Source organism: Meles meles, chromosome 19 (genome assembly GCF_922984935.1).
Source record: "Meles meles chromosome 19, mMelMel3.1 paternal haplotype, whole genome shotgun sequence".
Taxonomy (NCBI): Eukaryota; Metazoa; Chordata; class Mammalia; order Carnivora; family Mustelidae; genus Meles; species Meles meles.
Window position 1 is genome coordinate 27,116,235 of NC_060084.1, and position 24,489 is coordinate 27,140,723.

A 24,489-nucleotide genomic window follows, 5' to 3' on the forward strand; every position below is an offset into this window, starting at 1 on the left:
TTTAAGCCAGTTTGTAGATTTTCTTAAGGTAGTTCTAAGAAATGAATACACTCCCTTAGGAAATAAGACCTCTACAGAAGATCAGAAGATTGTGGAAAAGAGAAAGTTTTATTCTAATGGATCAGTAGGGTCATAGTGAGTGGTACCACTCCCATTTCTGCCCCCTGCTCTCTGGACCTGTGAATCGTGGCTCTGGGAGAAATAGCACCATAAGGCGACATTGATTAGACCATATATAGCCTTCTGGAGAAACCTGGCCCAGCCCTGCGGAGTATCGCCACCTAAATGTGCCACCTGGTTCGGTCCTAGGCACCTTCCTAGAAGAGGCTGTAGACCACATGCCCTCCCTTTAGGCCCATTAGCATTTTTGAAGATCCCAGAAGTCCACAGTAGGATCAAACTGCAGTTTTCAAATTTACTTGACCATGAGCTTATTTTTTGCAATGTTTCTCCTGTGCAACCAGGATTTAAGAAAACACACCTCGGAAAATGCAAACCTAAAAAGCTGCTATGGTTTAAGCTGAAATAAGGAAATTTTGGTTTTAGGTATTTAACCGCTACTTTGTCATGAAGATCCAAACCAGTCATTTTGTAGTACGAATGGTGGTAGGTAGTACATTATTATGCCATATTCAATAATGGTTGTGGAAGCCTCGACATTTCTGCCACATCCCACACCCATCAGCTGTCTTAAAGCCTTCTCTGTTGTCTGAACCCCCACCCCACCCCCCGCCCTGGTGCAGCTTGGGCCAATGTGAACCCTTGTCAGCTGTCCTCAGGACCATCTTCCTGGAACTATTTTGGGCCATGGAATCTGGAGTTTCACCATCACAGGCTGACCTCACAGCGAGCGGCCCCAGTCCTTCAGAAACATGAGACGGACGCCACCATCTGTCTGGGGCTCTAGGCACTTTGTCAGATGGTGATGCCCCCTCCCCTGAAAAATCAATAGGCTTTTCTACCCAAGACTTGAAAAAGGCCTTAGTATGAGCTGTTCAATGAATGTTTATTTGATGTAAAAGAGGTTTTCAGTAATGATTCAACGATCACAATCATGATACTAGAAGTGATTTACTGTGCCAGAAACACCCTGCCCAGGCTTTCAGCATTCTGCTTATCACATTATTCATGGGTGAAAAATAAACACAACTGTGTTTTTAAGATTAGTCTCAAAATTAATACTTAAAAGATTAAAATCACAAAAGCAAGCTCAGCTTACAAAAGCCAGTGCTAGATGAGCAGGGGTAATCATCACAGAATTGCCAAGTGGAAGGTAGTGACTTTTTATTTCCAAAGTAGGCTCCACACCCAATGGGGGGGGCTTGAACTCATGACCCTGAGATAGAGTCCCACACTCTACCAACTGAGCCAGCCGGGTGCCCCAATGCCACTAACTTTAAACCTGGTGAATTCAACTTTGATGGGTTACCACATAAGCCAGTACTGTTGGAATCAGGGAATGGGGACAAACCCAAGTATATTCTTAGGAAATTAGAACTTTCATGGCCTTACCTTATCATTCTTCATTAGTACGAACAGTTCTTTTATAAAAAGAAGCAGAACATGCAGGTGACTTACAAGTTAGCAACTCAACTGTGGACCATCCAGTGACATGGACATGGAGCAAACTGCTAAAATGACAGGAGTCTCTGCCAGGGTCATTCATAGTAAAACTTTATTGAACAGAAAATCCAGCAAAGGTTTTCACCTCTGCAAAGTTCCCCTTGGTTTAAAGTAAAGCACTGCATTTTAAAAAGCAATTATACATAAGTCTTTCCTAGAAAAGTCCTGCTAAAACATGTCTAGCAATTTCATTGATTATATAAAGTAGTACACTTAGTGTAATTTAAACATTCCAACAGGAATCAAATCGTACCAGCAGAACCATTTCTGCATCTATGATACCTATGTACAAACACACATGCAGACACACACATCTGAAAAGTTCCTCAGGCATAAACATGCGACACTAATGCCTTCTACTTACAATGTCTATGAAACTACATACAGTATATATTAAAGCTCTTCAGAGAATAAAGACATGAGAAGCCTTGGACATTTTTTGTTCACCAATTTGTTTCTTGGCTTCAAGTCTTAGTTTCTGCTTTTGCTTTATCACAAAAGCATATCCTCCTCCTTGTTGATTCTTAAATTCTGTGCCATTGCCATGTCCAGGTGAAGAAATCCAGCTGGAGTCAGATGATCCAGTCCATGCCTGTCAAAGCCTCCAGCAGCCAGAAAGCAAGCACCATCAGTTTGCTATGGCTGGGGGGCCTTCTGGAAGAAGAGAAGCAAAGAAAGTCTTGAAGACAAGCCAGGCTGTGCTCATAAATGAAGGGCTGGTCCGCTCGTCGTCTAGTATGTCTCTGTCTGGAGGGAGGCGGCTGGGGTCTTCGATTTCAGCATCAGAGCCTTCCTATAGCATTATAATGAAACATAGTGAGAAAGCCATTAGGACGATGACAAATGCCAAATAATGTAATAATGTTAGGAAAGGGCAGAGTTAATCCCTGGTCTCATACTCAAAGCAACCAGGCAGACAGGACCTGAGGGAATGGTGTCCAAGGCTGGATGGAGTTCTCAGGCCTCACAGCACAACCGCTGGTGACCTTCTCACAGTTTTGAAAATCCCCGGCAGTTAAGTATTAGAACAAATGAAGTAACTACATCGTCATTATTAAACTCAGGAATTAAGTTAACCACTTCATTACATATGGATATTCCGATTTTGGCAGTATTTTGAGTTAAGAAACTAAAAATGTTCTGGAAACAGATGCAAGGGTGACAATTTATATTACAAAAGAATATCCTTTAGGATTATGGATTAAACTATTCTACAAATCTAGGGAAATCCTCCAGGAAATATGTCCTATGAGACATGCTTATCTTCCTAATGTTTAGTTACAGTAACTATCCATTAGCAGTTTCCATGGTATAACACATCATTATAGGCCTCTGAATGCTCAAAATAGTGAGTTTAAAAAACATTATTTACACTTGCCAAAATGCAAATTGCCAGAAGACTAAAATACCTGATGAATTTTATGGCATACTCAATGTTTTTTAAAAATAGCTACTGCTCGAGGGTGCCTGGGTGGCTCAGTCAGTTAAACGTCTGACTCGTGGTTTCTGCTCAGGTCATGATCTCAGGGTTCTGGGACTGAGCCCCGTGTTGGGCTCTGCTCTCAGTGAAGGCAGTCTGCTGATTCTTTCTACCCTTCTCTCTCCCCACCCCACCTGCTTGCACACATGCATGCTCTTGTTCTCTCTCAAAATAAATAAATCTTATTTAAAAAACCCCAAAAAACAAAAACTAGTGCTCTAAGAACATATGTGAAAAAATCTTGAAACTTCAGCCTAAGGAAATGGTAAACCATGAGGCTAAATATCTAAACGTTAAGGATTTGAGAGCCTGGCATTTCACACGAAGCTTGCTGGGCCCCCCTGGGAGTTCCTTACCTGTAAGTTGTTGTTGGGGTCCTGATTCACAGCTTCATGAGGACCATCGTTCGGGAAGTTCTGAACTGGCCTCTGTCTAAATGGAAACCACCCAACGTGGTGCCTTCAAAGGAAGCACATAAAAGTTCATCTTAGCTAATCACAGTGAAATTTGTTCAAGAATTTAAGGGTCTTCTTGATTAGATAAGGTCCCCCTTGCTCTCCTCCTCTAACCATAGCAGCGCTCTCATTAGAAGTTCACAGGCCCATCTGCAGAGACTTCCTACCTCACCATCTCGTAGACTTCCTCACCGGCCTATCAGCTTCTTCAGGGTCACTATGAGGACTGTTTTATTCAGCACTGCGTGCCCCTCAACATTAACAGCATCCTGAATACAGTAAGTGCTCTTGCTGATCCCGAACTAAACTTTACACGTGCAACCCTGAGCAGGGGGTGAGGGAGGGATACACACACACACACGTGCACACAGAGTGGGATTATAGTATCTGAAAATCTACATAAAAATAAGACCTAAATTTGGTCACAAATATGATTCTAGAGACTAGAAACTTAAAGTGTTGCTAACTTTTAGATTAAAGTTAAACTTTAATCTAAAGTTTAAGTTAAAGATAAACTTAAAGATTCTAAAAACTTAAAGTGTTGCTAAAATTTTATTTGGAAAATCCAATTAACTATAAGTCTTATAGCAAATCTGACAAAATATTAACAATGATTAATTCTGGATATAAGAGTAATTGTATTATTCAAATATCGTTCTTAAGATTTTTAAAACTAAAATCCATTTTCACTTTATAGGAAAAATTTGTCAGTTATGACCACAAAGACAACATATCACTCCAGGCGAGGGTCTCTCAGCTTTGGCACTACTGACATATGGGGCCAGATATTTACTGTGGGGCTGTCCTGTGCTTTCTAGGATGTCCAGCAGCAGGTCTGGCCTCTACCTACTAGATGCCAGGAGGACTGCCCCTCCAGCTTTGACAGTCCAAAGTGTCACACCCTAGGAGTACAAAATCATCCTGATTGAGAAGCACTACTCTGAGTCAAGGATAAAGCCAATGTCAGGTCTGTAAAGGTTCGGAGCTTTGCATGGCCCTTGAGAGCTGTCAGTGCCTGACCTTTACTCCTGGGAGGGAGCAACTACAGCTTGATAAAGATAAACTTTCAAAACAAATACAATTTCCCTTTCATGTCTTAGAATGACTGTATTATTGTGGTTCATGAGCCTGGCAGGGACCTTACCCAAAAGAAAACAGAACGTTCTTCTTGTGTTAACATGCAATTAATGTGTTCTCAGCAGTGCCCAACCAGGCTGTCAGTTCTCTGCACTGAAGGCGCCAGAATAACATGCTACTAAATACACTTCCACAGGGACGCCTGGGTGGCTCAGTCAGTTAAGCGTTCAACCTAACGGGTCATGATCTCAGGGTCATGAGACTGAGCTCTACATCGGGCTCTGTACTAGGCATGGAGCCTGCTTAAGATTCTCTCTCTGCCCCTCCTGCTCTCACTCTCTCTCTCAATAACTAAATAAAATCTTAAAACAAAAACACACTTCCATAAATAATGAGTACGACTGCTCAAAAAAAAAAAGAAGTCTGTACTTGGTTTGAGCCACCATGCCGCATTAATTTGTAGTAAAGGGGAAAAAGGAAAGCGAAATCATCTGCTTACAGGTACATAACGACGGTGGCCCCCATGACCATGAGGAACCTGCTCAGGGAGGAGTAGAAGTAGAGGATACTGAGAAAAACGGAAAATGTGGCTGCTGAGTAGGTCCAATCCAACCAATCTCGATTTATTTCATCATCTTCTTCCACAATAGGGCCACCTTGTGCATTCATCCGCAAATTTTGATTGGCCCCAGGATTAACCACCACTGGAGGAGCCGCGTTCTGATTGGCTGGCTGGTTCTCTGCTGGAAACTGGTTGTGAATAGGGGCTGGAGCAGGTGCAGAGACCACAGGTATCTCTTGTGCACTTGGTGAGGGGACAAAAGCCCCCGATGCAGCAGTGGCCGCTAAACTAAAATAAAATTGACAGAGGCAGATACTGTTGAGAGCAAAGCACTGTGAAGACTGTGCTTCTCATAGTCTTAGTTACAAAGGGTCTTTTACTGTTAAGAATTGTCAATAGGTACATGAAAAACTTGCGTTTAACTTAGTGAAGAATTTCTTTACTAACAGTTGAATCTATAAATGCCTCTTCTGCTCCTGAGAGAGCCACATGGCAAATTTCATCCGGAGTTAAAAGTATAAACCATAGAAGTATGGTATAGTAGCAAATTCAACTTTTCACAAAACTAAAGATACCTTGTATTAAAAAGGAAGTAACTGATAAATGAAGTAATCAAACTACGTACAGACTCAAGTGCCCCTCCGAATTAATACACAAATTAGGTAGCAGTTATGATGTATATTCTCCTCCACCCCCCGGAGCAGACACAGCAGGGTCCTGCAGACATCGAGGATACCCTCCCCACTCCATCCCCAGCGTGGCCGCCCCCAGCAGGACAGGAAGGACTCACTATTGCATGTAGTACTGCCGGGCGTAGATCTGCTGGAACCAGGAGAGCTGCAGCCAACCATAGGTTGTGTAGCCCGAGAAATCAGGCCCCAGGCCTTGGAACGCTGGCTGGGCAGCTTCAGGTCTATGAAAGATTTTTTTAAAACACTCATTTTGACTTGGTTTAGTATGAATAAATGAAAGGTCTAAGTTACAATTAGGACTTCAAAGAGAGAGGCTTTACAACAGTTGTGGGCAGATTACTTTGTGATGCCCCGTGTAATACCAGCACAGGAAGTGCTGACAGAGCCCTACCACCATGGCCCAGGTCCCACAGGGGCACGAAGGACACTGCATTATTACTAGGACATAGAAACCAGCTGGACCCTTTCAGGCTAGGTGGATCCTCACCCCCCGTCTCCATTTGCTGAGTGTCACTGCAGCTCTCAACCCACAGCTTATCCTTCAAAGAGCAGTTCTAAAAAGCTACATCTCTCTTAAAGCCTTTCCTAAAGAAAACTACCCCCTTCTCCTGCCACCCATTTCTCCCACCCGCTAAATCTGAGCTACACGAGGGTCAGAGTTATGTGCGTATGTGGCCTCACTCACATGTGCTTGCCGACACTGTGCCCTGTACAGGCTGGGCTGTTAGCTCACCAGATCCCCAACAACCTTGTGGGGAGGGAGCGTTCCCCTCCATTTCACAGAAGGGCGCCCGAATACAGCTCAGGGAAGACAGGGATTTGCACGAAGTCACTGAGCTAAATAGCAGGGCTAGGTTTGAGACCTGTTTGACACCAAACTCCTGTTTCTTAAGCAGCCTAGGGCAGAGCATATGGGTGTCATCTTTGGCTTTGTGTCCCTTACACAGTGAACTCCTTTGGCAGCAGTTCACAAAATTGAAACCAAAAGTACTGGGGAAAGATTGGGAACTGGTTATGTGATCATCTCTGCGGGTTACCTCCCAATCTTAAAGTTATGTGTATTGGCTATTCAATAAATTATGTGTTGAATAAAATTGCTGTTTTTTTGTTTTGTTCTAAGATTTTATTTATTTGTCAGAGAGCAAAAGAGAGAGACAGCACAAAAAGGGGGAGCAGCAGGCAGGAGGAGCAGCAGGCCCTCCAGAGCAGGGAGCCCAATGTGGGACCTCATCCCGGGACCCTGGCATCATGACCTGAGCTGAAGGCAGATGGCTGATCAACTGAGCCACCTAGGCATCCCTAAAATCGACAAGTTTTATCAAGGTAAAATTCATATACATATGGGCCACAAATTTCAAGTTGTATAGCTTGAATAAGGGAAGCAATTTTAAGGGTTTCTATCCAATTATCCAATCTATATGTGGACAGTCTTTTTTTAAGTCGGCTCCATGTCCGGCGTGGAGCCCAACACTGGGCTCGATCTCATGACCCTGAGATCAAGAGTCAAGACGCTCAACTGACTGACCCACCCACGTGCCCCTATGCTGACAATCTTTTAACCAAATTCCCTACCCGGAGTGTTTTTAAAATGGTATTCCAATCAAGTAAGTCTTGGTATGATATCATTTTTGATCATTTAAAAATATTACAGCTTGGGGCGCCTGGGTGGCTCAGTGGATTATGCCGCTGCCTTCGGCTCAGGTCATGATCTCAGGCTCCCGGGATCGAGCCCCGCATCGGGCTCTCTGCTCCACAGGGAGCCTGCTTCCTCCTCTCTCTCTGCCTGCCTCTCTGCCTACTTGCGATCTGTCAAATAAATAAATAAATAAATAAATAAATAAATAAATTACACCTCAAGGAAATGAGGGGATAACAAAGTGCTTTTGTAAGTCTGATGAGGACAAGCATTGTATATATGCAAGATAACTAAGCTTTTACTCAAGTATGTAGGCGTGAACTGACATGATGTTTAGGAATTAATTTTAGACACTTCAGAAAGGAAAGAGCAAAGGAGAAATAGATAAAACAAGTATGACAAAACTGTGATCATTATTATTGGGCTCAGGTGATGGCTGTGTGAATATTCACTACACCATTCCCTCTGCTTTTGTATTTGAAATTTCTGTTACAGTGGAAAAACAACCAACTCATCATTCCTCAAATACCTGACTCGGTCAAAATGAAATATTAAAAACCACCAGGAAAAGGAAACCAGGGGAATTGAGGGGCTATACAATTTCAACTTGTAGTTAATTAATTTTTTTCTCCTAAGAACTTTTGTAAGAGGAGGTCCCAAGAGCTATGAAATCCAAACATCAGAGCATTTAGTCACTCCTGCCTTTTGCTCTAAAGGAAAGACCTTTTTGGGGCGCCTGGGTGGCTCAGTTGGTTAAGTGGCTGCCTTCGGCTCAGGTCATGATCTCAGGGTCCTGGGATCAAGTCCCACATCCAGCTCCTTGCTCAGCAGGGAGCCTGCCTCTCCCTCTGCCTACGCTCCCCCTGCTTATACTCTGACAAATAAATAAAATCTTAAAAAAAAGAAAAGAAAAAGAAAGAAGAAAAAAAAATGTCTAAAGAAAAGACCTTTTTCCCCCAGTACTGCCAACTCAGTCCTTGGCACAGCATTTCTCAAACAATCTTTTCATCTTTTGTCACTCATTGTTATGATAGACAAAGCACAAAGCCACTCAGCAAAGCAGCTGTGAGATGCTTACACCAGCTGTTCTCTCTGAAGCAGCACTAAGTCCCTGTCATGAGGTCAGCACCATGCAAAGCACACCCATGTGGGAGGCGAAATACCTACATTTCGACATGTGGATCCCCATAAACTTATATGTTCTTAAAAGGCTCTATATATTAAGAAAAGTTATACATGAAAGATCTTTAAAGTGAAGCCCTTAAAAAACAAAATTTTGTACATTTTAAAGTTCTTGACTATATATACTATAAACATACTTTATTCTTAAAATTGAAGCAAATATGCCCATCCATATCATATAAACCTGGTATATATCGTATAAACCTGGTACTCTATTCTAACACTCACCTTGACATACTCTCCCATCCAGAGGGAGAAAGGTTCCGAAGAACCTCCCTTTGTCTTAAGCTATCACCTGAGGAATCCCCAGGATACTGTCCCTGATGGAGACCAGCAGCCTGCTCTGTGGATTCAGCGACCTAAGGAAGTGTAAGATCAGTATTAGAACAAAGGATCTGATGCAACTGTCTGCAACCAAACTAAAACGATTCTTTTGCTGTGAATGGCTTCTGTCCCTCACCCCACCTCTGAACTTAACAAAATTAAACAGATGCAATGTTATGTAAAAAATATTCTGAAATTTGTTCAACCCAATTTCAATCTATATTTTAGAAGTCCTTGTTTTTTCCTAGAGTAACTATGCTGTAATTTCATTAAAATCTTCCAACGAAGTTATCATTGGTCAGAAAGAACTCGTAATGTTCTACAAATCTTACGGTGCTAAATTTACTAAATCAAGAAATAAAACCTGACCAACAAGATTTGTAAGCACAACCTAGCCAGCAACCTAAAGGAAAGAAATTTCCTATACTATGTTCAGCTGTTTCAGGAAATAGAGTCATAATCCTAATTTAGAATGTGTCCCTACCTTAGAATATCATTACTGTATATTTAATCAACACTGTAAAATAAAAAATAAGTGATTTTGGCCATCAAACATAAGTTAAGTCTCTAGATATCACTGGATATTAGGAATTAGTGATTCCTTAGAAGAAGCTTATTATGTACTAAATTCAGTAAAAACCCATTTTAGAGTGCCTTGCTGGATACACAGCTACTGGAGGTCAAATCATGTCCCAGAAGATAGTGTAACGTAGAATTCCACTTTCCACTGTAACACTAATGGCATAGTCTACTACTGTAGTAACAGACATGCACTTGTACTGGTAAGTTTCTAATTCCTGATTCTTACTGGGGAGGAAACAAACTATTACTTGATAAAAAGGCAATAAAATCTCAAGTTTTCTCCAATTCCCTTTATTTCTACCATGCGGGTCTGAATGACAGAGACTGTCATAATTTTGAAAAAGCAGACATACCTTTGTGCTGGTTTCTGACATTTTTGAAGGACCCTTCACACTGCACACCAAATGCAAAACATGCCGTTTTTCCTGCTAAAAATAATAAGGAGGTACGTTAGGACCTGAATTCGACTTAAGCACTTAAAAACATTCAAAAGTTAAGGTGTAAATGATGTACCTTTGGAAGCAAGTCCTTGAGACACTGGTGATCCAATAACAGCTTCCCAGAGTAAATCAACCTCTGGTCTTCTGGACGCTAGTAACGGAAAGAAAGAGAAGCACAGGTCAGCATTTAGCTCACAAGTTCCCAAACACAGAAAAAACTTTTATACAAATAACTTGAATATGGGTCTTTTTTTCCCTAGAATCACAGGAAAGCATTTTTTCAAAGGTCTCAAAGACAAAACTCTTCTTTAGAAAGTGGTGAACTTTGAATTTCTAACGCACAAATAAATTTAGGATGACAAATCATCTCCAACCCACAAAACCTATGGTGACCTCACTTATAAATTCAGAAAGGAAATTCCTTTCTGCCACTAAAAACACAGATTATAGAGAAAACACAAATTGTAGAGAAAACTCAAAGTACTCCCCAAGCAAGGTCAGCCTCACCAAAATCACCTAGTATTGTCCTAAGATAACATAAAGCAATTCTAAACTATGTTCTCAAAGAGACTTTTACCTTCAAATGCAGGTATAGAGGAGATGGTGTGTAGGTAATACTTCATACAACCCCATGAGATTTAGTATCCCTGTTTGAAGGGAGGAAAAATCTGAAACTGACTTGTCTAAGGTCATCTACTGCTGAAGAGTCAAGATTCCAAGCCCTCTTCTCCTTCTTGGTGATTTCAAAACCACAGGGACTCTCCATACTTTTCATACAAATCTCACTTTTAAAATCTATTTTTAATTCCTTTAAAAACCATACTTAGAACTAATAGCCTCAAATATATTCCAAAGCCAGTACACTAGAGATCACCAACCAATGCCAGAACAAACTACTATGCAAAATTTGGAATAAAGCTGCTACTGCGAAGGAGCTGGAGATTATAAACTGTTTAAAACAATCAAAACAATAACTGCATCTACTTATCTGTATAAAATCAGGATTTTTTGACACTATGCACCTCAAACTACAGAACCTAACTGGATACCGTGTTCACCACTGTTCTGATTGACTTTACAGGTAATGCTACACACATAATTTTGTAAAATGTTACCACAGAGGCAGGGTACTCCATTACATTACAGAGTTCCACACTAGTAAAGGTTTGAAAACCATAGCTGCCTGTGGTTTTTTAATTAATTTATTTTTGTTAAATGTTTATTTATTTGACAGAGATCACAAGTAGGCAGAGAGGCAGGCAGAAGCAGGAGAAGCAGGCTCCCCACCGAGCAGACAGCCTGATATGGGGCTCGTTCCAGGACCCTGAGATCATGACATGAGCTGAAGGCAGAGGCTTAACCCACTGAGCCACCCAGGTGCCCTTGTGGTTTTCCTTCTAAAGGCCTGAAATGACATTTTACGTCTTCACCCAGAAGGCTGATTTGAAAAAAAAAAAATTAAATATGTTATACAACTATAGAAAAGTATATAACAACTATATATAAAAGTATATAAACAACTATATATAAAAGTATACAAACAACTATATAAAAGTACGATTTCTCAGCTTAGAAACCAAATGATGAGTGCTCTCCTGCCATAATTTTTAAGCACAAATTTACACACCTGAGAGTCTTTCATTTGGGTCTTCAGACTTACTAATAGGAGTGATGTTTGTCACCCAAAGAAGCCCTTAAGGAAATCACTCCTCCAAAACACTGCCTTTACCAAATGATGCAACTAGCGACTACACCTACGTACCTAAGAGCCATTCTCACAGCAACACGGCCACCTAGTTTCTCGGAAGCAGCTGCGGTGAAACTACCAACAGTCCCAAGTGGTATGCTAAAGGAATGAAAGCTTATTAGGTAAATAAGCAAAATTCAAAAGAACTCAGAAGGAAAATATTTCTTCTTTCTGTACTGAACGAAGAAGAAACAAAAAGAACCTAACCCCTAAGCTACCACACACAGCAACTTTTCAGATAAGGAGGAACAATTCCACAGTCTTTTTCGGCCCGATGTCTCCTCCTGCCTGAGGGAGAATGACACTTGTGGGCAGTAAGGCACACTGCTGACACTTACATAATATCAGGGTAGAAAGTAAATACAGGAAGGATGCAGCCGCCTCCATCACGTGGTGGGGACGGAGGGCGGTGCTAAGGGTGATGTTGACAGATGTGTCCACCAAAACAAAGCGAGGAAGTCTGTAATTGAGGGGCCAAAGTTCTAAACCCAGGCTCAGGGAGGTTCTTTTCTGCCTGCTTCCCCTTCCAGATCACTCTAACCAGAAAGCGCGCGGGGCTCCTCCCCGGGACTCAGCAAAGGCTGCGCAGCCCGGCGCGGCAGGGAGGGGCCCAGGGCGGAAGGTGGACAGGGAAGGGAAAAGCCACGTCTCGCTCCTGGGTGTGGGACCTTAAGCACACACTCCCTGGGCCCTCACCCTGTTTCTCTAACCACCCGCCCGGGGCCGGCCCCTGCCTCCTCCGCTCCACACTGAGACGCGGCATTCAGAAAATCCACTTCATCCAGTGGATGGAATCCTAATGCAGAACGCCTAGTCGCACTGTCCTTTCGGGGAAACTGAGGCTGGGTGGGTGCAATGACTCACCCAAGGTCAAACTGCTGTCTCAGCGGCTTGGCTAAGGCGGGAAGCCAGACCTAGGGGACGGGGCAGTGGTCTGGGAGGTGGGGTGGAAGGGGACAGTCTTAGGGTCGGGACCACGAGAGGCGAGGTGACAGGGGAAGGCGGCCCGTCGGGAAGGCGGAGCGATGGCGGCCTAGGACGTGGAGGTGACGGCCATTGGCCCCGGCGGCGCGGCGCCTACCCCGGCAGGGCAGGGCAAGACCCCAGCCCTGGGGAAGTGACCTGGTGAGGACCAGCCCGTCTGGGGAGGGACGGCGAAGGGAGAAGCTGTAAGGGAAGGGGTGGCGGACGCGAGGCGGGCCGAGGGGATCACAGCCGGGGCGGGAGTCGGGGGCCCCTCTCACCGGGCGCTCGGGGTAGACGCGGCTCAAGTGGGCCTTCAGGCGGCCCACGCTCCAGCTGTGGTCGCCGCTCAGCTCCAAGTCGCGGTGGCGCTGGTTGGGGCTCTTCACCAGGAGCGTGACGGGCTCAGGCTCGGGTTCCGGGTCGACCTCCATGTCCGCTGCGCTGTGGGTTCCGAGGAGCTCCGAGATGCCAGGCAGGCGGCGTCGCTTCCGCCCACAAACTCCGCAACGACAGTTCACGTCTCTTGGGCGCGCGCCCCCGCCTCAGGCTCCTTTTATAGGCACCTCGCGCCGGGGCTCTGCGGCGAGAACTCTCTGTGGCTGCCACCCATTGGCTAAGGCGGAGGTCACGGCCCTAACGTGGCCCAATCGGCGCCCGGATCCGTGGGCGGAGGGCGGGCAGGGCACGTGGTCGCGGGCTGATGCAATCCGTCGCCCTTGCGTCACCCGGAGTCGCGGCTGCGGCCCCGGAACCCGGGTTCGGCGGCCATGTTTGGGTGCGCTGCGGCCCGTTGGGGCACTGAGGCCCTGACGGAGCTGGGGTGCGCCCTATCTCGGGTTGCTCCAGGCGCCTCGAGGAGGGTCAGGCCGGAAGACCCCCGGCTTGGCGGCTTCTGCAAATTGTGCCCTCACAAAGCAGCTCTCCCCGCCCCTTTTGACACCACGCGCCAGGGTGCAGGGTGTCTCCTTTCCCTTCTCGGTGGACCGCCCAGGACGTCAGGCCCCACAGCCTGCCCTACGGTGGTGGCCTTCCATGCTTACACCGACCCCAGCCCAAAGAACAGCTCGGTGGACTCCGTTTGCGAATTCACCCTGAAGGTCGGCCTTAGCAGGGTGAGGAAAAAACGGGGCGGGTTCCTCCCGGGGCCAAGGACAGAGGCTTCACCGGCTGTTGCTACTTCATCTGTGGCCTCAGACGTGAACGTTGCACCCTCAAGTGTGGGGCATCACCTTTCTGACTGGCAAACGGACCACGCAGTCCAGCTTAGGCTGGGAGACCCTCCCAAAGGGCCTCACTTTATAGGATGCTGACACGTACTTCCTTTCAATTGGGGCTGAGACCAGGAGGGGAAGGTTCTCAGTTCTCTAAAAGGTGTCTCTGATGTAGAGAATCTTATTCCCTCCCTTCTGTAGGAAGGAAAAAAAAAAGTCATGAAAAACAAAACTGACATTGTGCAGGCCCCATCCTTGGTCCAATCCTGCTGCGACATTTGTTTATCCAGGTGTCAGGAAATTGGCAAGGGCAAGGGCAGGAGGCTAACGGGAGGAGCCTGGTCTGGTTAGTGGGTGTAGTACTGCAAACTGGGTGGCTTGAAGGACAGAAATGGATCGTCTCAGTTCTGGAGGCTGGAAGTCTGACATCAAAGTGTTGGGCAGGGTTTGTTCCTTCCGGGAGCTTTGAGAGAGACCTGTTCAATACCACTCTCTTAGCTTCTGGTAGTTGGCCTCGATCTTTGGAGTTCTGGAGTGCGTAGCTGCATCATCCCATCTCTGCCTTCACCATCACGATCATGATGTGTGCGTGCCTTCACATCATTTTCCCTCCATGCATGTCCATCTCTGTGTGCCAATCCCCCCCCACCCAAAACCTTAAAAAAAAAGATTTTTATTTATTTAGGAGAGACAGTGCACAAGCAGAGGGTGGGGCACACCAGGGGGAGGGAGAGAGAGAATCAAGCCGACTCCACCTGCCCAGTGTAGAAACTAAGCGGGGTAGGGGGCTCAATCCCATGTCCCTGAGATCATGATCTGAGGCAAAATCGAGAGTGGTATCCTCCACTGACTGAGCCACTGGGGCACCCCCACCCCACCCTTTTTATAAGGACACCAAGTCATGCTGGGTTAGGGTCTACCCTACTGACTTCATCTTAGTCTGATCATGTGCAAAGACCACATTTCCAAATATGGTCCCATTCATAGGTACTGGGGGTCAAGGTTTCAACACCTTTTTACACATTCGATCCATAACAGCCTTAATGTAACACAGAACTAGGGTGGTTTCTTTTTCAGCAGTCTTTATGTTAAGAAGTGGGGTGGAGGGCTTTAGACAGAAATTGTCCCCATGCTCAGCTTTCAGTGATTGGTTTTTGTCTGCTGAGGGGGGCTCTGTCACTTTTCATCGGGGCTGGTACCACAGGTGTGGGAACTGCGCAGTCACATGGAACTCCACTCTTGGTTTAATGCTCTGCTGTTACCATCTGAAATTCTTAATAAATTTTGAAAAAGAAGGTTTGCGTTTTAATTGGTCCTCACAAATTAGGTAGCTGGTCCTACTTTTATACATAAGATGGAAGAAAATGACTGATTATGATCTGGTAGTCTTGGAACTAGCTAAAAGCTGGCCAGTGGGGCCAGGCCTTTTAAAACAAGCAGAAGCCTTAAAGGAGGCAGCCAGGCAGGAGATAATGGCTTTATTGGGAAATTAAGTATGCCCCATGGCACGGTTTCCTCTAGCTCATGGTGACGAGCATCAAGACCCTTTAAGATAGCACATCCTCTTCCAACAGTAAGACAGTAAAGGGGTTGTGTTTCTTCCCTTAGGGAAGAGGCAATCTAATTTCTGTGAGTCCCCTTTATCTCCCAATAAGAGCTCCTTTTATTTTTTTTTAAGATTTTATTTATTCATTTGACAGACAGAGATCGCAAGTAGGCAGAGAGGCAGGCAGAGAGAGAGGAGGAAGCAGGCTCCCTGCAGAGCAGAGAGCCCAATGTGGGGCTTGATCCCAGGACCCTGAGACCATGACCTGAGCCGAAGGCAGAGGCTTTAACCCACTGAGCCACCCAGGCGCCCCAATAAGATCTCCGTTTAAAGGATTCTGGTAATTCTGCCTATAGCATATTTAGAAAAAAACATTAAATTCAAGTCTACAAACATGCCAGGAATAGAAAGGTAAACAGGGAGTGACCCTATTCTCAATAACCTCACAAAGACAATGGGGGGTGATAAGACAGTACAAAAATACAGAAATAAAGAACAACCCAGAAGTCTCCTACATTTCTGAAGGACTTGTGATTACACTGAGGGATTCCTTAGCAGCAGGAGAAGAGGGGGTAGTCAGAAAAAACTTGGTGGAAAAGGTGGAATCTGAGCTGAACTTTGAAGGATGTGTGGGATTGAAATAATAATAATGTCAGCAATTACTGATTAGGTCCAACAGGATGACTGTACAGAATTTGTATGGACAAGTATAAGTCAGTGATTAAACTCATGGTCCCAGAGCCTGACTGCCTGTTTTCAAACCTAGCTTTTGCCCCTTGTGTGCTATTGTGACCCTAAGCAAGTTACTTAACTTCTCTGTACCTAATTTTCCTCTTCTGCAAAATAGGAAGAATAACAGTATATATTTCATAGGGCTGTTTTGAGGGTTACACGATAGAACATTGCTGAAGGTCTTGGGACAGATCCAGACAGGATGTGCTCAATAAATGTTAGCTATGTGCTTGATAAATGTTAGCCATTAGTATTTAGCAAACTGAAACCAGTCCAGTCCAGTGGTTCCTGAACCTAACTATGAAACAAAGTCACCCAAGGAACTCTTTTTTAAAGTGAAGGTCCCTGGGTGCCCAGGTGGCACAGTTGGTTAAGCATCTGACTCTTGCTTTGGGCTCAGGTCGTGATCTTGGGGTTGTGAGACTGAGCCCCATGTGGGGCTCTGTGCTGGGCATGGAACTGTTTGAGATTCTCTCTCTCTCCCTCTCACCCTGCCTCCCTCTCTAAAAAAAGGAGGAAAAAAAAAAAAGGAAAGATCCCTGCAACACCCACACCGAGGAGTGGCAAAGATATGGAGCAACCGGAACTCTCCTATGTGGCTGATAGGAGTATAAAAATGGTACAACCCTTTTGGAAATCGGTCTGGCAGTTTCTCATAGAGTTAAACACACACCTGTCTACAGTCTAGCCATTACCATCCCAGGGATTTACCCAAAAGAAATGAAGGACTTGCACAAGAATGTTCATGGCAGCTTTATTCATAATAGCACCAAACACTGGGAATGGCCAGTTGTCCATCACTAGGAGATTGGATGAGCAAGCTAGAGAACACCCATACAATGGCATATTACTTAGTAATTAAAAAAAAGAACCAACTCCTGATACATACAGCAGCATGAATGAATGTCAAAACCATGCCAAGTGAAAGAAACAGGCAAAAAGAGTACGTATTATAAGAGTCCATTCATATGGACGTGGACTCATGGTTGCCTGGGGATGGGGCCGGCAGAGACTGACTTGGAAGGGACACAGCAGTGGTGTGCCCGAGTCAGCTGGTAGGGTGACACAAGGCCCAACTGTGAGCCTCTTCAATGACAACTCTTACAGTGGCGTCATATCAATGGCTTGAAATTGGCGGTGCTGGGAATGTTTACACCACAGAGATCAGCAAACACTACAAAGCAGAGCGTTTTTTTTTACCCCAGGGAATCGGTTGTTAAACTTTTACCAACACACCACTGGACACGAAGAAAGTTTCTGGACTGTTGAAATGTTCTAGCCTGATAGGGTGTGGGTTACGCAGGTACAGACATTTGTCAAAACAGATCAAGCTGTTCACTTAGGATTTACGCCTTTCCCTGCGTCCACCTTAGGCTTCAACTAAACATGGAAATGAAGAAACAAACAAACAAAAAAATACAGGATGGCTCTCTGGGGCCCGTTTTAGTTCTACTAAATGGGGTCTGATGCCAAGCTGGTACTGGTCCAAAGGCCAGCTTTGGAAACCACTGGTCAAGTTTGACAGTAATTATAGGGTTTATTAAAAACAAAACAAAACAAAAACAAAAAACACAAAAAGAACAATGATGAGGGGCGCCTGGGTGGCTCATGTGGTTAAGTGTCTGCATTCAGCTCAGGTCATGATTTCAGGGGTCCTGGGATCAAGCCCCAAAATCAGGCTCACGCAGGTCAGTGGGGATTCTGCTTATCCCTTTCCCTCTGCTCCTCCCCCCTTCTTGTGTGCACTCCCTCTCTCTCTTTCAAATAAATAAATAATATCTTTAAAAATAAAGTAATAAAATATAGTAATGATAACCTCAGCGACAGGTAAGACTGCAAAGAACTCTTGGGACCACCTCCAGAAAGACTATATACGGTCACCCTTGAGAGATGGAGCCTTTTTTGTGGGCAGTGGGAGGTGTTCAAGCAGTAGAAGAGACATCAGTGTGGGCCATCACCATCAGTGTGGGTCCCTGTCATCACAGAGGCTGCATCTGAGGGGGAGACACTTGGGGCCAGAAGACCAACTCTTCATTCAAGGGGAAACACAGATGAGCACTAGGATAGACCCAAAAAGGAAATATGGAAAATAAGACATTGCAGAAATAAAGCAGGGGGGAGCGAAGGTTGGCTCATGAGTAGAGCTAACAGTGAACTCTACGACGTGCTTCCCACACTCCACACACACAGCTTCGAGAACCTTCCCTGAGGCATCCATTTACTCCTCACAGTGACCTTATGAAGCAGGAGGCTATCAATATTTCCATCTTACAGCGGGAGAAACTGAAGCATGAAGAGGTTAAGGAACTTGCTCAAGGTCACAGAGCTAGTAACTCTTTGCAAGTGTTAGTTTGTGATTAACTGTACTGAGGTACATTTTATACACAATAAAATACACGGGTCTCAAGTGTCCCATTCAAAGAGTTTTGGCAGATGTCTTTGCCTGTGTAACCCACACCCCTGTCAAGATCTAGAACATTCCTGTCACTCTAGAAAGTTCCCTAGTGCCCCTTCCCAGTCTACCCGCTCACCCTCCCCCACAATTCTGGTCCCAGGCCTGTTCTGGAAAGTCCGTGGAAATGAACTCATAAAATACAGATTTTGTGGGGCGCCGGGGTGGCTCAGTGGGTTAAAGCCTCTGCCTTCGGCTCAGGTCACGGTCCCAGGGTCCTGGGATCGAGCCCCACATCAGGCTCTCTGCTCGGCGGGGAGCCTGCTTCCCCCCCCCCCCCCGCTTGCCTCTCTGTCTAATTGTGGTCTCTCTCTGTCAAATAAATAAATAAAATCTTTAAAAAAAAATACGGATTTTGTGTCTTTCAAAGAGAGAAGTGCAAGCAGATCAGAAAAAGAAATACAGTGAGCTAAAGGGACATTCAGATCCTTAAATGAGATTTCTGGAAATCTGGAAATGAAAGGACTATGGAGATTTTTTTAACTGGATCGTAGTAACAGTTTCATGGTGCTATCTCTGTGGAGACCCAATTCATCTTTAAATTCTGAGAAGGGGAAAGGGAAGAAGGAGTCAAGATCTGTTTTTTTTTTTTTTAAGATTTTATTTATTTATTTGACAGAGAGAGATCACAAGTAGATAGAGAGGCAGGCAGAGAGAGAAAGGGAAGCAGGCCCCTGCTGAGCAGAGAGCCCGATGCGGGACTCGATCCCAGGACCCCGAGATCATGACCTGAGCTGAAGGCAGCGGCTTAACCCACTGAGCCACCCAGGCACCCCAAGATCTGTTTTTCTTGACAGTTGGGTTGTGAAGGTCTGGAAGAGCCTTTGCAAATCCTGAAGAGGCAAAAGGTCATGGACAGAGCACATGGTTTATTTTAGGCCATCTGTTGTTTAGGCCCTGCTGGACCTCTCTACTTTGTTCTTAGGACTCTTATTTTAGGGGTGCCTGGGTGGCTCAGTGGGTTAAAGCCTCTGCCTTCGGCTTGGGTCATGATATCAGGGTCCTGGGATCGAGCCCCACATCGGCTTCTCTGCTCGGCGGGGAGCCTGATTCCTCCTCTCTCTCCTATCTCCTCTGCCTACTTGTGATCTCTGTCTGTCAAAGAAATAAATAAAAATCTTTTAAAAAAATAAAGAACTCTTATTTTACTGGGTTTTTAGAGATGCCCCCAAGCTCCAGCCAGAAACCTTGCCTTTTATGGTCTTTTCTGAAGTCCCAATTAGGCCACATACATGCCATCTTCTTTGGCCCAGGAAATGGACATCCTGTTTCAAACTCATGAAATCCATCCTACAGCAGCTCTGGTGCCCATGCTAGGCCCGGCCAGAAGCAGCTTTCTTTTTTCACCAGAAGTAGCCCTTGAGGCAAATCCTTCCTTATGATGTGACCAGTGATAGGGAAGGGTCTTTGCAAGATCAAGGAAAGAATTATCTCAGACTGTGGTTTGCTGTCTTTGAGGAGTGTGATACTCACTTCCTGTTATTTCCAGACCATCCTGCTAATGTCTTAGAAGTGCTTGTTACATACCTTTTTATTTATTTATTTTTAAAAAAGATTTTATTTATTTATTTGACAGAGAGAGGGAACACAGCAGGGGGAGTGGGAGAGGGAGAAGCAGGCTTCCGGCAGAGCAGAGAGCCTGATGTGGGACTCCATCCCAGGACCCTGGGATCATGACCTGAGCCGAAGGCAGACACTGAACGACTGAGCCACCCAGGTGCCCCTACATACCTTTTTATTTAAAGAAAATTAAAACAGAGCTGGTTTTGAAAACCCCAAGTGTCTCTTGAATAGGAGACACCAGGTATGGCCTGTCAAGATGGATGACTGGGGCCAAGAATGGGCCTGATAGTTGGGTGGTGGGTGCAAGGTGGGTACAATCCTAAACTCAGCACTTGTGAGGTTTAAAAGCGTGTCCAGGGTGAATTTCCTGAACGACTTAAACAGAATTACCATATATGGCCCAGCAATTCCACTCTTAAGGGTACATCCAAAAGAACTGAAAACAGGAGTTTGAACAAAAACTTGTCCATGAATATTGCAGAGCAGCACTACTCATAGCAGCCAAAAGGCAGCAATAACGCAAATGTCCATCAGCTGATGAATGGACCAACAGAATGGAATATTATTCTGTTACAAAAAGTCATGAAGTCGGGGCGCCTGGGTGGCTCAGTGGGTTAAGCCGCTGCCTTCGGCTCAGGTCATGATCTCAGGGTCCTGGGATCGAGTCCCGCATCGGGCTCTCTGCTCAGCAGCGAGCCTGGTTCCCTCTCTCTCTCTCTGCCTGCCTCTCTGTTTACTTGTGATCCCTCTCTGTCAAATAAATAAATAAAATCTTTAAAAAAAAAAAAAGTCATGAAGTCTTGACACCTCCTGCCACATGCGTGAGCCTTGAAAACATTGTGCCAAGTGAAAGAGGCCAGACATGAAGGCCACATAATACATGATTCTATTTATACGGAATATCCAGAAGAGTCAAGTTCATAGAGACAGAAAGCAGATTAGTGAATGCTAAGGGTTACTGAGGAGGGATTGCTTAAGGGGACTCGGATTTCCTTTTCAAGAGGACGAAAATGTTTTGGAGCTAGATGGTGGTGACGGCCACACAATGTGAAGTCACTAGATGTCACTGAAGGGTACACTCTAATGCCAAGCCCTGTGCCGGGCGCAGGGGTGCCAAGATGCGTCAGACGTGGTGGCCATCATGGCTGACATTGGCTCATTCAGCTCCTTCAGAAGCTGAGATATTGAAACACTGACGCCAGTCAGTTAACAGCCACTGCCTGAGTACACCCCTCCCCAGCTGCCCCAGTCCCTCCCCTTGAGATTTCACTACCATCCAATAACCCAAATATCTACCCCAGTTACCACCTTCACGGATCTCATAGTCAAATGGTGGACACTCTAGATTTTGCTCCAAAATAATTACCTCCTGCAGAATCTCACGCCTTGAAGGCCACACATACGAACTACAAACTACCCCATATTCTTCTCTCCTTCTCTCCCACTCCCACTGAGCACTCTTTCTGTCCTCATGCTACCAGCCCCTCAAAGTCTTCTCAATGCTTGCAGTTCGCTTCTGGCCTCTCCAACCATCTGGGAGTTCATGGTCAGCTATCTCCATGTACTTTCATCATTCTCCTTGACTCTCACCTGCCTTGGCCTTTCATTCTTCTTCCATTCCATTCTTCCATTCTTTGCTTGGCCAGCCCCATTACTGGGGAATGTGTCACTTGCCTTCTGCATGTTCGCTTTCTGCCCTGGTGCTCAGGAGCCCTGCCAGGGAAAGTCACAAAGGCAGGTGTCCCAAGAGTTTTGCACCCTTGGGCTGGCAGATGTCAGTGATGCCTTCTCTGCCAATGAGCAAAATATCTTCCTGCATTTTGTTGATTCCCCATTACTACCTCTTTTTTTTTAAAGATTTTATTTATTTATTTGACAGACAAAGATCATAAGTAGGCAGAGAGGCAGGCAGAGAGAGAGGAGGAAGCAGGCTCCCCGCTGAGCAGAGAGCCCGATATGGGGCTCGATCCCAGGACCCTGGGATCATGACCTGAGCAGAAGGCAGTGGCTTTAAACCACTGAGCCACCCAGGCGCCCCCCATTACTACCTCTTGGTCAATTAATTTCTTCCTTGCATCCTAAATCTTTCTGCTCTGACGTATACATACACTCAGGTCTCTATTACTCACCCACACTCTGTAATGGAGACATTTATTGCTCAATGACTATTCAAACATTCCCCCCAATTTTCCAGCACTGTTGCAGTTGGGAGCCATGGACTGATCTGGCTAATAGGTTTCAAGGGGAAGTAACACGTCACTTCTGGACTGAACCCTTTGGAAGCCAGTGCATGACGTTACAGCTCTCTTTTCCCCTCCTCGATGAGTTGGAAGTTACTGGCAGAGATGATATCCTCACTAGACGGAAGTAGTTTTGATCGCTGGATGTTGCTGTGGAGAAGAGGGTCCCCGAAGGGTTGCCTAACCAGCACAGAGATATTTGTAAAAGAGAAATTGGACTTTGCCATGCAAGCCACAAACATTTAGAGGAAAATTTGTTACTGCTGCGTAGCCTACTATTGTACTGACTGGTACACAACCTAAGGTAATAATAATCCGGACAGATTCCCCAGAATCTGCTTCTCCCTCAAGTTTCCAACTCATTTTTCCACACCTTATTTTCCTTATCTTCTCTCCATTGCTGCATTACTTAGTGTAGGGTGTCCATGTTCTTGTTTGCTGCTTTCCTTTTCTCTCTACAAATTCCTCAATCCCTGGTCCCTGACTCACCACTTTACCAAATGATTCTCTGCAAAGCTCCCGGTGATGCCCAGTACCCCAAATTCGATAGCATTCTTAGCAGCTTCAGCCCCTCTGCAGACAGCTGCCCTGAGGGTCCATTCTGCTTCTTCAACCCTTTCTCTGGGGTCTTCTGAGAGCTTGGTTACCCAGGTTTTCCTCCTGCCCCACCAATGCTGGTCCATAGGCTGCTATGCTGGCTGCCCCTCCTTCTTCCTGCCCCCTAAATATAGCCCATCCCAAGGTCTAGCCTGCAACCCTCTCCACTCTCTGTACTTTCTCTCTTGGTGATCTCACTCAAACTTTGGCTTCAATATTCTTGTTCATGAGTGTGACTCCCAAATCTATTTATGGTCTGTGTTCTCCAAGAGCACCCAGCTATCAGTGGACACCCTGAGCTGTCTGAGCTCTAGGACAATTCTGCCCACTGGGATGTGTTCACCCATCAAGTATCCCAAATGCACTCACTCTTTCTTCCTCCAGCAGAAAGTCTGTTACCTTGCCCTCCATAGTACATGGTTTCCCCGTCTTGCAGCTGCCCAGGCTCACCTTTTGGGGCCCTATTTCCACCCACACATTCATCTGGGAAATTCCTAGTTCTAGAAGGTACGATTTATTCATCCTCTCCTCCATCTTCTCTCTCTTTTCTGTGCCCTCTGCTGCTCCTAGAGTGTTGGGCCTTGATGACTTGCCTTTGCAGTCTGCACAGCCTCCCCGCTGGGTGCCCTGACTTTCCTCTTCCAGCCTCCTCCATCTCTTGACCAGCCAAGCTTCCTAAATCTCCGATCTGCCCTTCACCTTCAGTGGCTCCCTAGTGCCTCTGGGTCAGTCATGAGCTCCTCAGCCTCAGAGTGGGGGCCTTCCACAGTATGACCTTCCTGATCTTATTTTCCCACATCCACAGCCCTCATATGCCAGGAAAACTGGCTTATTGCTTGTTGTCCAAACAAGGGCTCTCCTCATTTGGATCCTTGCTCAAACTACTCCTACCACCCGAGAGGACCCAACCCCAGCCCCCCTTTCTATCTGTAGAATGCTAGCGATCATTCACACCTATTCTAAACGCCATTTTCTCTAGAGAGACTAGCCTAGTTCCCTTGATCTCATGTATTTACTCCCTTTTTCACATCCTTGGAGCCTCTGTCTGTAACTCTCTTACAAGCTAGGACGAAAAACACTTTGTTCTCTCTTGACTCTGTCCTTCGTCTGTATGACATTCTGCAGTCTGTCTTCTCGGCCAGGTGGTTCTTTGCAAGGCTCTACCCACATGGCATTTTTAGAAACTGAATTTGTTTTGGCTCCATTTCAAGAAGCGGCTCTTATATGATGCCTGTGCTTTCAATCATAAGATTATCCCTCACTTCAAATGGGGAATTACCAGTGCAGCTGTGGCTGGGCTTTCCTGGGTCCCGCTTCTGTGAACGTTTTTGAATTTAGCAGCATTTTTTTTTTTTTTTTTTTTTTTGGTGACTTCCTGAGCT

General features: G+C 45.4%; 1 protein-coding gene across 2 annotated transcripts; it reads right to left on the bottom strand.

Annotated features, from left to right (window-relative positions):
- Positions 1-1,653: 1,653 nt before the first annotated feature.
- HERPUD1 (homocysteine inducible ER protein with ubiquitin like domain 1) lies at positions 1,654-13,304 on the bottom strand. 2 transcript variants are annotated; one of them, XM_045988064.1, is made up of 8 exons: positions 13,045-13,304; positions 10,127-10,204; positions 9,967-10,038; positions 8,936-9,066; positions 5,988-6,110; positions 5,135-5,485; positions 3,460-3,562; positions 1,654-2,416 (listed from the first exon to the last, which is right to left on the bottom strand). In XM_045988064.1, the coding sequence occupies exons 1-8, from the start codon at positions 13,195-13,197 to the stop codon at positions 2,252-2,254; spliced, it is 1,176 nt and encodes a 391-aa protein (XP_045844020.1). In that variant the 5' UTR covers positions 13,198-13,304; the 3' UTR covers positions 1,654-2,251. The 2 variants fall into 2 exon arrangements, with proteins under 2 accessions (XP_045844020.1, XP_045844019.1); XM_045988063.1 differs by having other exon boundaries at positions 9,967-10,041; positions 13,045-13,303.
- Between the last annotated feature and the right edge of the window lie 11,185 nt (positions 13,305-24,489).